The sequence below is a fragment of the Emydura macquarii genome, unplaced genomic scaffold, assembly GCF_026122565.2.
Source record: "Emydura macquarii macquarii isolate MOO-44397 ecotype Brisbane River unplaced genomic scaffold, CSIRO-AGI_Emac_v2 contig_1876, whole genome shotgun sequence".
NCBI lineage: Eukaryota > Metazoa > Chordata > Testudines > Chelidae > Emydura > Emydura macquarii.
In genome coordinates, this window is record NW_027132013.1 from 3,668,381 (window position 1) to 3,685,793 (window position 17,413).

Below are 17,413 nucleotides of genomic sequence, written 5' to 3' on the forward strand. Positions count from 1 at the left end.
ATTCAACAGTATTGACTGTCTACAAAAGTAAGAGACAAGTTAAGAGAGAGAGAGAGTTGAAATGATGGCTCCAGAATAAAAGAGCTGGGAGAATCTTATCACAGTCAAGCAAAATAGTAATCAAATACATTTTCTTTTAATTGTCTGTACAGTATTAATGTAGGATCCTGCTAGAAACTAACCCCTAACGCTTTCATTCTTTCCTTCCTTAGTCTCCAGCTTCTGGAGAAGAAGTACGAGATGACAAGACCACAATAACATGTGAGACATCACCACCATCTTCTCCTCGATCTCTGCATTTGGACAGAGTCCATAAAGGAGCTTTGCATACAGTGAGCCATGAAGACATCAGGGACATAAGAAAGTAAGTAAGCAAGATGGCAGCAAATATGAGGTTAATTTTCTGATAATATAGCTAAGGCATAGTTTCTCAACCTGTGGTACGTGTACCTCTGAGCAAAAAACCCAGTGAAGGAAGCCGGGCAACAGCTGCCGGCTTCTGGGGAAGCCGGGCAGCAGCCGCCTGCTTCCCGCCCGGACCCAGCTCCCAACTGGGAGGCAGGCAGCAGCCGCTGACTTCCGGGGGAGGCAGGCGGCAGCTGCTGGCTTCCTGCTTGATCCCACCTCCTAGCTGGGAGGCCGGGCGGCAGCTGCCCCAGTCCTGGGAGGCCGGGCGGCGCGGAAGCCTCCTCCATCCCAGCTCGGAGCAGGTGGCAGTCGCCTACCTCCCATGCTGGCAGTCAGGCAGCAGCTGCCTGCAACTTGCCCAGGTGGTAGCTCCCCTCCCCGGCTCAAAGGCCGGTGCCCAGAAAGCCAGGTGAAGAACCCAGCGGCTTGCCCAATCCTGGTTCCAGGCTCTGGATCCCTCAGGCTTACTTGTCAATTTCACTGCTCTAGCTGAGCAGTGAAATTGACAACTATGTGACAGCCCCAGATTTTACCAGTATAAAAATCTTAAGAGGGGCCCAAACAGTGTGATTTGCCCCAGGCCCGCACCCTAGGAATGGCCCTGGGGAGTGCTGCTATCCACTCTGGTGGGCTGCTAGTGCCTGCTCATACCTCACAAGTTCCCGCCTGTGTGAGGAGAACACCACCTGACCCTGCCATCAGGCCATAGTGACTGGCTGGTGTTGACCTTTGCTCCTATATGGAGGAAGGAGGGGAGAAACAGCAGGGGTTTTGTGATCTGCCACAGCCACACAGCATTGCAGAACTCGGAGCTCTCCTGCTTTATGAGAAATACAGTCATCCCGTGGTAAAGGGGAAAAAGACTGTATTTCTCAGAGTAGAAAATTGAGTGTTGGGGTACTTATTGTTAGGGGGTACTTGCTATTTAAAAGGTTGAGAAACACTGAGCTAAGTTGTAGTAAATCAGCTTTTTAAAAATCAAAGTTGTTATTCAGATCATCTGAGTTTTAAGAAATTGATTTTTTAAAACTTCTGTAAAGTTAAAAGTAAATGGAAAAGTCAGAACAATGTATCAGTTGATTTGCTAAAGTTAATCTGCATAAGCAGTCCCCTTATAGCACATTAATTACTGGCAGTGGGTTTTATATGGGGAAGTTTTCAGGTACCAGGGGGTATGCCTTGCATTTTATCACTTTATGTAAAATGCATAGTATAGAGAAGAAAGGTAGATGAGAGGAAGCTGGAATTAATTTATTATACAACTCATTTCCAGATTTATGGCAAATTCAACCTAACATCATCTGAATTTTGTAGGGAATCTGACATCTAGTGGATTGTAATACATATAACAACTAAAGATACATAAATAACCTGCAGTTGCTTGCCATAGGTCAATCACCTTAATAAGATATCTGAATAAGAAAAGGTAAAACGTTGAGACGTTGGATGTTGTCCAGTGTTCTTATTTATGATCCATTTAATTGTTTGATAAATGTTCTGATGATGCTTTTCACATCTTTCATGAAGAGAAATGTTTAAAAAACTTTAAATTAATTTGTTGAGGTAACTTGATATTCTTCGTTAGCTTCTACCAAAACCTCAAGTAGCCATTAAAAATGAAGTGTGCAGAAAGTGGGAACTATTTTTGTGCTTTTTTTTTTTTACAGACTAAAAAAAGTTGTTTTTCTTTAAAGTTCTACAGGTTCTCAAGATGGGCAAGTAAGCAATCCCAGTAGCAGTAATAGTAGCCAGGATTCCCTTCACAAAGCCCCTAAAAAGAAGGGGATCAAATCCTCTATAGGTCGCTTGTTTGGTAAGAAAGAAAAGGGTCGACCTGGACAAACCAGTAAAGAATCATTGGGACAAGGTTGGTTTGTTATCTTCTAACTAGTGTATTATCAATAGTATAAAAGGAAGGAAAGACTTAGTCTCGTAGTATACATTTTTACTGTGTTCTTTTAAATAATGTTTTTTAGATTCTAGGTGCATGTCACATGGAGTGGGGAGAGAATAAAGATATTCTGAAATGTGTGTTCATTTCTCATATTCAAGTACTGTGAGATTTACTGTATCTCTGAAAAAAGAGCTACATTTTACATTTCTTCATTATCACATTTTGCATTAATAAAATGAAACTTACCAATAGAAACATAATGGGACACTAATTACTTTGTTGTGCAGGAATATGGTAGTTACGCTGGTTTACACCAATAAATTCCAGCAAAATATGGAAAAGACAATACTAAGTACCTTTTTAAAATTCCTTTTAGTTGGCTTGACAGAAACAGACAATTCATCTCAAGATGCCTTAGGACTCAGCAAACTTGGGGGACAGGCAGAAAAAAATAGAAAACTACAGAAAAAGTAAGTTATTTAATATTATCATTTCCTCTAAATTACATATCTGTGTTTAAAAGAAGAATTTCAATCATTATCCTCGATGCGGTATCAAGCCTCGTTAAGTCTTGCGGTCTTATTTTTTAAATACATCTTCAATGTAATGTGTTAAAAATGTGTTGTGGTCTTGGCAAACCTGAAATGGTAGCTTTTAGCACTGAAATCACTATAGTAAAAAGATGAGAAATGAACTCTGGAAAAGTAAAAATGGACTTAATAAAAAAGTGTCTTAAAACAGAGATGGTCATGTTAGATTCTGGCTTTTGAGGTTTGTTTCTTGTGTAAATTGCTGGCAAGAGTCCAATAAGTGTCTGACTGCCAGCTGAGAGCCATACAGTGCAAGTATCCCTTCTGGGAACATAAGGGATCCCTAGTGTGTCTAACAGCTAGTTCCTTTTAACAACTGACTATGAAGCAATTCCCTTCTGCATCACAGCTGCTACTCATTTTGTCTGCTCACTAAATTTTTTAATTCTACCTAAGGTTTTTCTGTTTTCTCTTGTCTGCTCTCATGCCTTTTGGCAGTTGAAAACAATTCATTTTTGCAATTAGTGGCACCATCTGCCCCAGAATTTTTTTGGTGCTTTAGTCTGCTTGAACACTTACCTGCCAGTCTTTGGGTATATCTACATTTTGTGCTGAAGGTGTAATTTCTGGCTTCAGGAGACATACCCCTGCTAGCTGTTTGAGCTAGCATGCTAAAAATAGAAGTGTAGCTGCCGGGAAGTGCTGGCTGCCTCAAGCATGATCCCAGTTCTGAGATGCTAGTATGTACTGGAGTGGCCAGCCCATCCCACTGCTTGTGCCACCATGGCTAAACTTCTGTTTTTATCGTGGTTATGTCTTCTCAAACGAGAAACTACACCTCAAGCTCAAAGTGTAGATGTGCTCTTTTAAGTGACATTTTAAACAGTAATTTTTCCCAGTTTTTAGAATCTTTCCACATGATAAGGTGCAAAGATCTTTCTAAAGGTTTATTTTTTGTTATCTTTCAAATACGTATTGCATCTTGTGTTGCTCCCAAATGTACCAGGCAACAGAGGGGTAGCAAAGTCCAGGAGTGCAGAAGGCAGATGAGTTCTTTCATGGTAGTCATCTATGACTTGATATTTAACTGGCAGACTAAAATACTGCTGAAAACTTGAATAGGTAGGCAGGATTAGGACTTCAGTGGTTCCTTCCCACTCACTCTCTTAATAAGTTAGTTGGCAGTTGTCATGTTGTGCATTACAAAAACAAGAACATATATCTTTTACATTTTATAGTATTTATAATATTATAATTTATAGTATTACTGTTTTTAGTCCACCCAACTATCATTTTCCTTTGTGTCAGAAATTAAGTTGAGTTGATTTGAGGTCAATTATGGATGTCTTGCTTCATCTTCCGGAGGGTTCAGTGATGAATATGCAAGAAGCAAGCACATACGTATTTGCCTTTTTAAATGAAAATTACTCCTAAAGTGCTGAAAATATGCTCTTAAATTCAGTAGCAGATAAAAGAAATGTATTGCCAGGAAAATTGGCAACATTTTTATTTGAAAAACTTAAATGCTGGTCTCATATTTTTATTGTAATGGCACAAAGAACTGTTGCTCCTGGAACTGCTGACACGTTGAATCCCACCTTGTGACTAAATTCTGTTCTAATGATTTTGACCGTTTATGGAGCTTTGATATCTTACCACAACTTTCTTGACACAGAAGTGTTAGCCTACCAATATCTGCGCAGCACCTGTTGTCATGGCTTTTTCTCCTGGCTCTTAACTTTCTTTCCAAAAAAAAAAAAAAAAAAAAAGAATCGATTTTAGATTATTCTCAGTGCCAGCAAAAATTCACATTTTGCAACAGTAAGAACCAGCCAAACATTCACACTCAATTCTGGCTGGCTTCCACTAAAACAAAAGCTGCTTCTTGCAGGTGAAAATGTAATCCCTTTTCTTTGAAAATTAATATGTACTTGCTTTCCTGGACTGCCTTTCAAAATTTTGCTACAATTGTTGGAAACTATATTCAGATTATTGGCTCTCATCCATTTACTGAGTTACTGCCAAAATATTTACCAGCATTTGCAATTATGTTACAAACATAATCTAACTAATCCTTCAGACAACCCCATCAAGTTTAGCAAGTGATACATATCAGGTGTTACATATCAAGTTATAATAATTTTTTACAAATTACAAATCATAGTTAGAGATTGTGGTTTTTCCAATGTAGGATTTCATAATCTGATTCCCAGTGCTGTACTCTCACTGAACTGTTGCACAGTGGTATGTGCTTAGTGATCAGTATGATGGGATTTTCATAGTAAATTTCAAAATGTAAAGAGCATTATTGAGAAGGCACAGGTTGTCATAGAAGCCTGGGGATGCTGGTGGAAATTTGTAGCAAAAATATACATTTCTCATTACTTTTACTGCCTAACTGGACAAAGTGTAGGACTCTTCAATCTTATATGAGTTGGGAGTCTAGCATTCTTAAAGACACAGCACTATGCTTTTATCTGTCCATTCCAAAAACCTGCCAAAGTGCACTGAATATAGGAAGCAAAAATAAGTTAGAAGTAACTAGGGAAGATCCATCGTCACCTCAGTGGGAATAGGTATAAATCACTAAACAATAAAACCATGATGACTTGCAGTTCACTCTGGTCATGGAAAGGATAGTGTCAGAGCAAATTCTCAAGACTTGCTGCCCAGTTTCAAAAACAAGTAGACAGTGAAAAGTATTTGAGTGACTCAATAAAAAATTCCGTATACTGAACAGTTTTCAGTAGCTTTCATGAAAAAGATTAAGAATTTCATACTTTTTCTAAAACCTAGCAGCAGTGATTAAAAAGCTACTTTGTGTTTGTTTTGTTTATCACCTCATATCTTTTTTGTTTCTGTTATATACAATCTCAAATGTGTTTGCAACAGGCATTGTTACCATCTTATTTGAAGTCTTTATTAACAATCCTATATTTAATTTAAAGAATTCAGTTACATCATTTATATCTTTCTATATGTTAATAGTTCAGTTTAATTTTAGTTTTACATTTTTCCTTCATTGTTTTATTTCCTTATTATTTACCATTTGATGTGGTAGTGCAAAATCAGGGTAAGTTTATATTTAATTTATCAGGTTTGTTGTGGATGTGTGAGAAATTTGTTTAGAAACTTTCTTTGATTTCAGTAATGAATTAAAAGCTCTTATTGTTCAGCAAATTAAATGCTTGTTTTTACAAGAGGGGATTTTCTATATTAGGCAGTGGAATTTTCTGCTTAAGCATTTATAGTGAAAGGCTGTTGACAGTATTTATTAAGGCCTTGACAAAAACAAAGCTGTTTATCTTACACTGCATAATATGAATTTCAGTAGTTCATTTACATGATAAAATTGTTAGATCAGATTAAGTAAGGCTGTATATTTTTAGCTGGGTTTTGGAAAGCTGTTTAATAGTACTAGATTTTTCAGTGTTGCTGTGGTTGTTTATTTGCAAGGTTGACTGTTTTGCTTTATCCCAAGAGAGAATGTTGTGCTTTTTCCTGGTTAACCTACATTGTTTTTGATTGTGTTGCCTATGCCACCTCTCCATTCTGCAAATGACACCAGTCTTGATACCCTTTTTAGCATCTTCACCAATACGGTGTAAGTGCTTTTTCATACCCTCTAAGTAACAAAATGCTACAAGATCATTGGCAATTGATTCCTTGCATAGGCAATGGAATTTTGTAATTTCCTGGTATTTTATTTTGATCTTTGCCCCCTAAAATTTGCAAAAATGTATGCAAAATTGAGTGTAGACAAGTGATGGGAAGTGAGTCATGGATTATGTGGCAGTAGGGAACCGGCTATATTCCTTAAAATGGTTCATTTCCGAAAATGTTTTTAAAACGATACAGAATTTTTTTACAAAATGTAATATAGATTTGGACTATTAGCTGGACTTCATTAAAACACAATTTCAACCTTAACGTTTGTTTATTGGTTTTGTTTGCAAATAATAATTTAAAATGATCTATTTTTTAAACTAGAATTATCACAAAATAAGAAAGTTATGTCGGTTTTAGGTGTTCATTTTCTGCATGAGTACTTGCAAGCAAAAAACAAAGATATTGTTAACTGTATTACTATAATCTAGTTGGGACTTCAGCTGAGCATTAAAATTCTCCTGTGCTAGTATGTTCACCTACAAGAAGATATTGGAGAAACAAATATCAGTGAGGCCTTGTTTGTTGATCACTTGCGACTGGCTAATTTCTTTGATTTCTCATAGTCCTGACTTTCTAATTCCAAAAAAGCAAAACTCAGCATTTCTACCATAGTCATTCTATGCAGCATTTGCTATGGCCGTGTCTTCTTTTCAGTTATCTTTCAGAGTCTGTAAGATTGTTAAGGAGGAGAGCTGGATGAAGGAAACAGAGCCCTGGTGTTAAATAAACGAAACATAAATTTAAATTACTATTTCCATATTACTTTCTTTTCATTTAATGACTGTTGCTATAATTTTAGGCATGAATTGCTTGAGGAAGCTAGAAGGCAAGGTCTGCCGTTTGCACAATGGGATGGTCCTACTGTGGTGGTGTGGCTAGAGGTAAGTGATCCCATTTAAAAACATAAGTTACCTATACAGAGACTGTGGTAGCATTTTCAGTAACTTGAATATTTGAAGAAACACATACTTACATATACTACTGACGTATTATTTTCTATTTGCCAGTTATGGGTAGGGATGCCAGCATGGTATGTGGCTGCTTGCCGAGCAAATGTGAAAAGTGGTGCCATTATGTCTGCCTTGTCTGATACGGAAATACAGCGTGAAATTGGAATCAGTAATCCTCTACACAGGTTGAAACTGAGGCTTGCCATTCAAGAGATTATGTCACTAACAAGTCCATCTGCCCCTCCTACATCAAGAACGGTAAGAAACAAATTAGAAGTAACTTAACCTGGTGGGAGGGAGATCACTACTGAAACATTGTCACACATTTTTTTCTTGTAAATATAGAAATTTCTTCAGCATATTCCAGAATTCTAATGCAAGAATATTTTGAGTGGAAAAACGTATCTCGAATTACAAAGGACCACATAACAGCTTAAAAAGAGTAGAATTTTCATTTCCAAAAAACTCATGGAATAACTATCATACTAGCTTATAATAGATCTTCCTTTATTGCTAAAGACATTAATATGTAAAGCAGACACTATGCTATTGCAGAAGTTGAGTGAAGAAGACTACTCATTTTTTGTTTTGTTTAGGGAAAGATTAGCTGTTTTTCATCTCAACATGGCGAGTCTATTTTAAATGAGGGAAATATTAAGAATATGTATAATTTGCCAGGTTTATAGTGTGTAACTTTTTGATTAAATAATGAATATAACATACATATATGTAAATGTGTTGTAAATTAAAGCAATACTTCATTTTAGAATTGGTAAAAGATGGAGTAAGTTGCTATCGGAGAGAAACTAAGCCAGCTGAATGGGTGATAGGAATTCTGAGCCATGGCAGCATCTCAGTGTAATTGATCATGAACTGTGACTAATGCCCTGAGAAACCCTCTGTGACTTTAATGGGCTCCACGTGCGCTTTAGTTGTCCACCTACATGTAGCCAGTGGCAGGGTAGGGGCTTGTCATTCGCACATTCGTATACGCACTGAATTTTGCTGGAGAACTGACAATGGTTTTATAATCATTTGAGTTGCTTTGCATAATTAAAAATATTACTATAATTTCATGAGACATTCCATTAATAGGAGTCTGTTGAATTGATATAATTGTATTCCATCATTTACTATTAGAAGTTAGAGGCACTGACACCTCTTGGAAATATTGGAAAAAATCCTGGGTAAATAATAATCCGCTGATAAATTACTCTCATTCCCTTTTTATGTTGCTAGGGATATTGTGCAAACAAAAACTTTTTTTTTCCGTTGCTGCTGACAACTTGTTTAATCTGAAGTCAAGGAATTATGACAGATCATTATGCCATAAGGAGATGAATTCAGAAAGGAATAAGCAGTAGACAAAATATATTCATGCAAATATTAGAAACTTACAAAAAAAAAGTGGAAAAATGCTCCAGAAAATGTGATCAGTATAGTTGATTTTAAATACTATGTTTAAATACGATGGCTTTTTAAATACTATGTTTTTTCATAGATAGCAATGTTTCTTAAAGTAGAATGTCTTTTCTATTAGGGAATGGGTTTTTTAGGTACTTCCTTCCTTAGTGGGTTCATGCAGATGTGGAAAAATTTATTCCAGTAATAGTAAAAAGCCATCTTTGTTTATATAACCAAAATCAGACTCTCAGGTTATAATTATGCTAAATCTTGCATAGGTTTCATCCTGCATTCATATTGAACCAAATGGTCTATTTACTTAAATGGGAGTTATATGGACCTTGGTGCATGATCACTCTGACTATAATGTAGGGCTATATCTGGAAATATTTCAGGCTTGAACAGAGAGCAAATGGCTATTGCAGAAACTGCTTATAAGAACTGTAAACGATTTTAGCAAAATGCATATGACATTTAGTAGATTAGTATCAATCCTCACTGAAAATAGTGACTTAAAAAAATTCAAGAATGCTTTTAAATGTGCAGAATTAAAGAATGTTTAATCAAATTAAAATTGCCATTTTGTTAGAGTATTTTCCAAAGGTACATGTAACACACCAAAGGAAAATTTGTAGTTAAGAACAAATAACTTACAAAAGGCAACATTATTAAAATTAATATTTTAGAATTTTATTCAACATTACAGTTCTTGTCACAGTTGGTTTGTTAATCACATCAATGTAAACTATTAAACACACTTTGTAATTGTTAAATAATCTTTGAAGGGAGATGCCTCATGTCATTGGACCTGTATACTACATTATCATTTTAAATAAATTTGTACTTCAGACTTTAGAAACCATTGCTTTTGCCCATGCCTGCTCCTTGTATGTACCTATTGCTTATATATTCTGCAACCTTTCCTCTTTGTTATTGCTTTCCTTTCATTGGATGTGATTGATTCACTGTGGGGTCATATTAGACCACGGGAAATGTCTGGGTAACACACGAAGAAATGGAAAATCTTACAGCCACACCACAAACGGTTAGTTTACAGCACTGCCACTTCTGTTCCTTATGGTGCTTTTCCCACTTCCTGATTGCTTGAATCATGTGCCTTTTAGTCTTTCAAAAGAGTGAAAGTATTAAAAAAGCTAAAGTATTTTGGATTATGGATTCCTTTAGTTACTAATACTATATGAAACTATAATTCACACTTTACTCTTTTTCGCTTGGGGACCAAAAAAAAAAAAATCAACATTGATTCTTGTTGAAGGCAAACTAACTGTGTTGTGTGTACAGCCAAATTAATTTATTTGCACATAAATTTATTTACGGAAAACCCAATCAGTGCAAGCATTTTCCTACTTCCATTAAAATTTATATTGTTTGCTTTTAAATGCATGGTGCTTGAATTCTTTAGATTTTTAGCATGCCATAAAGAATACTGCATGTGCACTACATCTTTAACTTTGCTCTTAATACTAAACTTATAAATACTAATATTTGTGTTCTTTTGCTTTTCTAACCACATAACATCAGGAAGATGAGGAGGGAAGCTGGGCTCAGGTTGGAGATTTTATGTAATTTGTTATACACTGTATATCTAAAACAACACAGTGCAATTAGAGCATGAATGATAATCTTTGAATGATAATCTCTGAGAATGTTTTGATAATCTAAATCTTTGTAGATATTCTTACTAAAAGTATAAACTGGCAGTGTGACTCTGACTGTATTTTGCAGATCACTTATTTTGTTTTTCACCAGTATCAATTCTCCAAAACTCCTGTTAATATTCAAAAGTCTACAATGGTTTTTGACTCTCTGAATATTGGTGTGGAGGAATGTAGGAAAATAAAATATATTATACCATTTCAAAAAAATTCAGTTTTTTTCATGAGACATGGTGTGTTCAACATCTCATCAAAATAAGATATATTATTAAGGTGTCAAACTGATGTTCTTTAAGGGGTCTGAATTTAAGAAACATGCATAAAGTCATCAAAATTTGGTACAAAAATTAATGGAAATTTTACTTATTCTGAAAGATTTTATAATCCCTTTTCGAATAAGCATCCTTTTCCAATGAAAAGTAAATGTAAAATGCAAATTTCAGCTCAATACTTTCATTAGCATATTTTTCCCAACTAAAAGGTACCAGTTAAAGGTTGTTTTGCTTTCCATTTAAAAAAAAATTAAATATTAATGTGAAGTTTAGGGAAAAACATTGTTTGGTGTTCTTTGCCTTTTGGTTTGAGTAAATCACACTTAAGAATTCTTATTTTTTAAAAACAGACTCTAGCATATGGTGATATGAACCATGAGTGGATTGGCAATGAGTGGCTCCCCAGTTTGGGGCTCCCTCAATACCGCAGCTACTTCATGGAATGTCTTGTCGATGCTAGAATGCTGGATCACTTGACTAAGAAAGATCTCCGTGGACAACTTAAAATGGTTGACAGTTTTCACAGGTAAATAGACTTGAAGCAGTCTCCATCATACTCTTGAGTAAGTGTTTTAGCTTGTTATCCCTCAATATGTTTTTCTTTCCCACACAGAAACAGTTTCCAGTGTGGTATTATGTGTTTGCGAAAATTAAATTATGACCGAAAAGAACTTGAAAGAAGAAGAGAAGAAAGCCAGAATGAAGTAAAAGGTTAATTATTTCTGTCTTGACTTCAGTTTAGATTTTAAAATCTTCACAGTAAGATGCCTCAACATTTCATTACTTTAAAATTAAGCCTGTGACTTTAAATGGGAACAAATTATTTCATGTTTTCATAGAAATTCCATGTGGAAGAGACCTATTAGGTTCCTGTGTAATCTACAGTTCTGTGGCTACAGAATATGCCATAGAACCCATTGTAGAGCAATTGTGCTGTGAAATCTGAGCTTTCATTTAATGTTTTTCTAACCCTTATTGTTCTGAAGAAAATTTTCCAAGTGTGAACCAAAGAAACTAATCTTTTATTTAAGAAGACATCTCTGAGGTGACAGTTGTCCCCATTTTTTTCAGTAACTCCAAGTGTAGAGTTATTCAATAATTTGTGAATGTTAACCATTTTGTTACTGATTAGGTGGATGTTTTTCATAAAATAATTTGTGAATACTGAATAGGAGATGGAGGTATTGGGAAAGCACCAGTAGGAATTCAAGCCCTCACCTTATCTCCTGCACCCCAAAGGAAAAAGAAAGATCATATGCAGTAGTGAGCGATGGGAAAAATCACTCTTAGGTTATTTAAGAACTTTAAAAACAATCAATATATAGAATTGCCCCTGCTCTCCAAAGATAGCAATGTCTAACTGTTAAAGGGGTTTGTGGGATGGAAAGAACAAGACTAAAGGCGCAGTCTGTGCACTCCGAGGTGTACAAAGACTGCTCCATCCAGTCTTCCTCACAGGCGGGGAGGAGGCTGGGCTATAGCCCCCACACCCACCCATAGAGCAGAAACGGTAAACTGCAGTAAATAAAGAGGTGTGGAGTACAGGGTGGAATTCTGTATTGACATATTGAAAATTTAGAGACTGCATAAAATGAATTGAATATCAGATTAAATAATCTAAATATTTAATACTTATTTAAAGCAGAATTCCCCCTCTGAACGGCCCTAGAAACTGATTGGCTCCATATCACCTCTTACTTTGACCTATGTGTAAATGATACAGCTAAGCCCTATGCCAGCATAATATAGAAGAAACAAGACTTATAGTTACTTGTATAAAGATTTTGGTATGCAGTTTTATATAACATTTTTTTCCTTTTTAGATGTTCTTGTCTGGAGCAATGACAGAATGATCCGCTGGGTACAGTCAATCAGTCTTAAAGAATATGCAAATAACCTCACAGAAAGTGGAGTTCATGGTGCACTTGTGGCCTTAGAGGAAACTTTTGATTACAATGCATTAGCTCTATTATTACAAATACCTACTCAAAACACACAGGTACTAACTGCAATAACTGCATGGCTGCTGATTTTTTTCCTAGTCATTTTAATAAACCATATTGTCATAGTATCTAATTTTATGGAAGCAAGTAATCGCTTTAGTCAATTGTAGAAATTTTAAAAATTGAATGTTCTCTCTAGTGTGTCTTCTACCTTCTACTTCTAGAGTTGGAAACATCACAATAAAACTTAAAATTTTCCACAATTTCTACCATGTGTTCTAATTAATTGTGTTTTAATAGGTTTGTTTTCTCATAGCCCATCTTCTCTAAATTGGCTTATCTTTTATCATTTATTTGTCTCTGATAATACCCACAGTGTGCTAGGCGCTCTGCAGATACAAAGAAAAAGCACGGTTTCAGTCAGAGTTTTCACTGTGAAGTCATTAATTTTGTGTTTGGTATCATGAATTTTCATGACACACACATAAGATTGACTGCATTGAAGTCCCCCTTTAAATGTCTTGTTGCAACTTTGCAAGTACTAAATTAATGCTATATTACTGTGATAATAGTGTTAACGTATATTCATTTTATAATGTGTACATAGGAGTAGTTTTTTAAATGTACTATAGATGCTTGTGGTTTGTTAGCCTTTCAAGACTAACTTTAATGCTTTTATTTTTAATTTAGGCTCGTACTGTTTTGGAGAGGGAATTTAATAACCTTCTTGTTATGGGCACAGACAGGAGATTTGATGAAGTGAGTTTTGATTTATTGGTCTGTTTTAATTTGCATTAAGACGAAACCTGATTTTTGATCAACCTATTAAAATAAAGGAATTCAGATTGGACGATGTCTTTAAACTATTAGTATACAGAGAATGATTTTTAAAAGGTGGAAGCCTTAACTTGAATTTTCTTACCTTTCAGTTACTGTGTGTATTTTTTTGTGTATTTGTCCCATATTTAGACAGGATTATTCTGAACCTAAAGTGTGAGGTGCTCAGCAAATTTGTGTTGCCTGTAACTTCTAAAACCACTTAGTGCCAGAGAATGCCTTTTTGTCTGAATCCAACTCTCTTCCTAAAATACAAGAAAGTGAGGGACAGATGACACTCACTCAAACCAGGCATAGTATAGATAGGTATTGTTTAAGCTTTATTCATGTAGCTCTGCCAATGTATCTCAGCCCTAATCGGCAGCACTCCTTCTGTTCTAATTCTGGGTCTCTCTTGAGCACGCTACTAGTAGGCTGGTGGCTTTATAACTTGCAAAATGTAAACTAAGATAAAATCACTAAATTCTCATATACATTGTAGCCGTATCCAATTTATGAACTGAGTGCACTTTTAAAGGACTCACTAAGCAAGATAAGATGTTCTTACGTAATATAGGTGAAAATAGTGTGTTTATCATTGCTGTTCGCTACTCAAGTGGGTTAATAAATCTTATTATATCATGATACTGTAGTTATTTGTATTGAGAAGTGATATTTAGCATAACACCTGTATTTTCAGGTGCTTATAAAACCTGGACATAGAGTAGAAGGCCACAGTTGTTAAATGAAAAGTTAGAAGTGTTACAGTAATGTTATGGAAGTGGAAGAAGAAAATAAAAACAGTAACAAGTATACTTTTATGACAGAACTTAGTGTCCCATGACTGAACTTACGAAGTGATTATATGAACATTTGAAATATCTCAGAGGAAGTGGATTTCCCCAGCACATATATAACAATATTTATTTGCACTTTTATCAAGAGAAATACAATGTTGTTCTGATTACTTTTCAGTGCAGAGATGCATGAAAATCATGCATGGCCTCTGAAGGGCATTCTGATGACCTCAGAGGTAGGAGAGAGAAATTCCTTCACTTCCTTCAGTGAGAGAGCTAATCACAGGGAAGCTACATCAATTATTGCTTACTTTGATTTTTAGTATTTTTTTTTCTAGCCCTGTTTTTAGCAACAGGACCCATCTGACTTTCATTGTTACAGCATCATTATCTGTTACATGAGCTACTTTTTTTTTCCAGTGCACAGCATTTTAGGGCAGCTTATGACTTGCCATTGTTTTACTGGAGTGGATAGTGGGATGGGTGAAAACGGAACCGTCTGCCTTCTTTAAGCGTAACTTTCTTTTTCTCAAAGCTGCACCCCAAACCACTTCTTTTTCACAAGTCCACCCAATAAGTTGTTTGGTTTTTTTCCCTCCTTTTTAGTGCCCAGTTATCCAGCCTTTATACTGTTTTTAAGTTGTTGCCTTTTCAGTTAGCAAGTGCACTTAAGCATGGCTTGCAGCCCATGCTGTGTTGGCAATGCTTTTGTCAGATCTCGTAAGTAGGATATCTGTTCTGTACACTGGATGTGAGACTAATAGAAAGTCTTCCAAGTGTTGCAGTAGTGGTAATGACAGTTCAATAAATGTCATTTACTCTGTATCTGTATTTAACTGATGCCTCCACATAGTGCTAGGCCACTGGTGCTGGAGGTGCGTATTTTCCAGAAGAGAGTTAAGACCTAGAATCTTGCCATTTGCAGTTATTAAAGATATATGGCACTTTTTGAAAGTAGTGAGATTAAACCTGAGTTTCCTGGCCGAATTAAAACTTGCATAATAATTTATAGCTTATTAATGTTCCCAAAATAGCTGTTTTCTTGTCTCCTCTTATTATAACCCTTCCTTCCATTTACTTCTCACTAATAGATAATATAGCATTAGTGAATAATCTTAAATCCCAAATATACACTAATGTGCAGTGAAATTAAAGATAGTCAGCTAGATCTTTTTTCCCCCAAGAAATGCAAAGCACCTTGATTCCCATAGACTTTTGGAGTTGTGAGGAAAGAAACTGCTCTCATTTTAATTTATAACAAATAATCCTCTGTTTTTAAAATTACTAATCATGCTGATCAATCTGACAGGATGATGATAAAAGCTTTAGACGAGCACCTTCATGGAGAAAGAAGTTTAGACCAAAGGACATACGAGGCTTAGCTGCTGGATCTGCAGAGACTCTTCCTGCAAACTTCAGAGTTACCTCCTCAATGTCTTCACCTTCTATGCAGCCAAAGAAGATGCAGATTGATGGTACACAAACTACTTTGTTGTTTTTTAAGCATGAATTTTTTTTGCTTGAGGTAGTAGGTGAACTAAGTAGACAATCTTTTAATTTTAGTCTTCATAAAAGCATTTGCCTTGTGCATGTTTATATATGTGTAAAACTTTTTATTTCAAATACAGATTTTTTTTGTAGTAACTTGTGTGAGCTTTCTATCAGAAATATAGTTCCTTTTCACTTTTGTTTCTCTAGGAAAATAGTAGAATTCTTTTTTATTTAGGAAATACTTTGTTTACATATCTTCGACTATGGAAATAAAGCGATATTCCACTAAAATTCTTAGTGATATTTTCTTACCTCATAAAATGGGGGCAATAGCTGTACATTTCTAATTAGTAAGGATAAGATTGTGTCACAGAGGTCATGGATTCCGTGACTTTCAGAGACCTCCAGGATTTTCAGCCCTGGGGTGATGGAACAGAGCTGTTAGCTGGCAGGGGCCCTTGAGCTCCGAGTCATGGCAGGGGCTCCCGCAGCTCCCAGCTGTTGTGGGCAGGGTGGGGGACACTCCTGCAGTTCCTAGGTGCCACAGATGCTGACCCCTACCTGTTCTGCAGTGGGGCTTGGGCTCGCATCCCCCCTCTTTGCTCAGGCTTCAGTCCTCGTCCCATCAGCCCCATTTTGTCCGTTATTTTTAGTAAAAGTCAGAGACAGGTCACCGGCTTCCGTGAATTTTTGTTTATTGCCTGTGACCCAACCCTGACTTTTACTAAAAAATAACCATGACAAAATCTTAAGCGTACTAATTAGTATTGATAAGAGCACAAGTAAAGCCTAGATGTAAGGCAGTGCAGTAATGTCCATTTATAAGATTACTGGAAAATAAAAATAAGAAATTTAATCTAAAAATTTTTAAGACTATTTTTATACATCATAATGTAGTAGTAAAAGGCAGTTTTCTTTTTGCTTCATTTATCTTACAAATACATTCAATAGTTAAGTGATTTATGAAGTTGCAATACACTATGGCCCACTGGTGTGGATTTTTTTTTTTAAGAGCCATAGGTATGTGCTTGAGAGCAGAAATTGGCCAGATATAAAAAGGCACTTGTATCGATTTTACAAATATAATTTTTGGCAGCATAAGAGTAAGCTTTCTCTTTGATTTTTGGTTTTATAAGACAGATAAAAATCAGTGTTTGCCAAATGGAAAACGTAATTGGTGATGGAATGTACTAGACAATTACAGTTTGAGAACCTCCTTTGGTCTAATTTGGACCAAAGGTCCTTGGTAGTGTGCATTAAAATGGTAAACATTACTTTCACTAGTGTAAAATATCCATTCCAGAAGTTCTCTGCACCATAAAATGTTTAACTTGATTTAAATGCAAAATATTAAACATTTCACATTCTAAAGATTCAAGTTTTCTTCTCCATGTGTAGTCAAAAGCTGAGAAACTTATGAAGAATATTAATAATGATGCATTTCTGCCATTTACAGTGCTCTAGCTTGCATCCGTATTTTATTAGGAATTTTTTGTAAAGCTCAGCACTGATACTGGAACTAGTAAATGTATGAACTTAAGGTTATTTTAAATTCTGCTTTTC

At 35.7% G+C, this 17,413-nt stretch overlaps 1 protein-coding gene across 9 annotated transcripts in view; it reads left to right on the top strand.

Moving 5' to 3' along the window:
* Positions 1–17,413, top strand: part of PPFIA1 (PTPRF interacting protein alpha 1) — a 78,416-nt gene that overhangs the window by 52,474 nt on the left and 8,529 nt on the right. For 3 of the 9 annotated variants that reach the window (XM_067557516.1, XM_067557518.1, XM_067557517.1), the window contains 10 exons: positions 213–364; positions 2,103–2,275; positions 2,679–2,772; positions 7,301–7,382; positions 7,509–7,709; positions 11,154–11,329; positions 11,417–11,514; positions 12,627–12,802; positions 13,437–13,505; positions 15,669–15,834. In XM_067557516.1, coding sequence (XP_067413617.1) covers positions 213–364; positions 2,103–2,275; positions 2,679–2,772; positions 7,301–7,382; positions 7,509–7,709; positions 11,154–11,329; positions 11,417–11,514; positions 12,627–12,802; positions 13,437–13,505; positions 15,669–15,834 — 1,387 coding nt within the window. Of the gene's footprint in view, positions 1–212; positions 365–2,102; positions 2,276–2,678; positions 2,773–7,300; positions 7,383–7,508; positions 7,710–9,837; positions 9,901–11,153; positions 11,330–11,416; positions 11,515–12,626; positions 12,803–13,436; positions 13,506–15,668; positions 16,438–17,413 lie in introns of those variants that run through there. The other 6 variants (XM_067557515.1, XM_067557514.1, XM_067557510.1 and 3 more) reach the window with 5 other exon arrangements.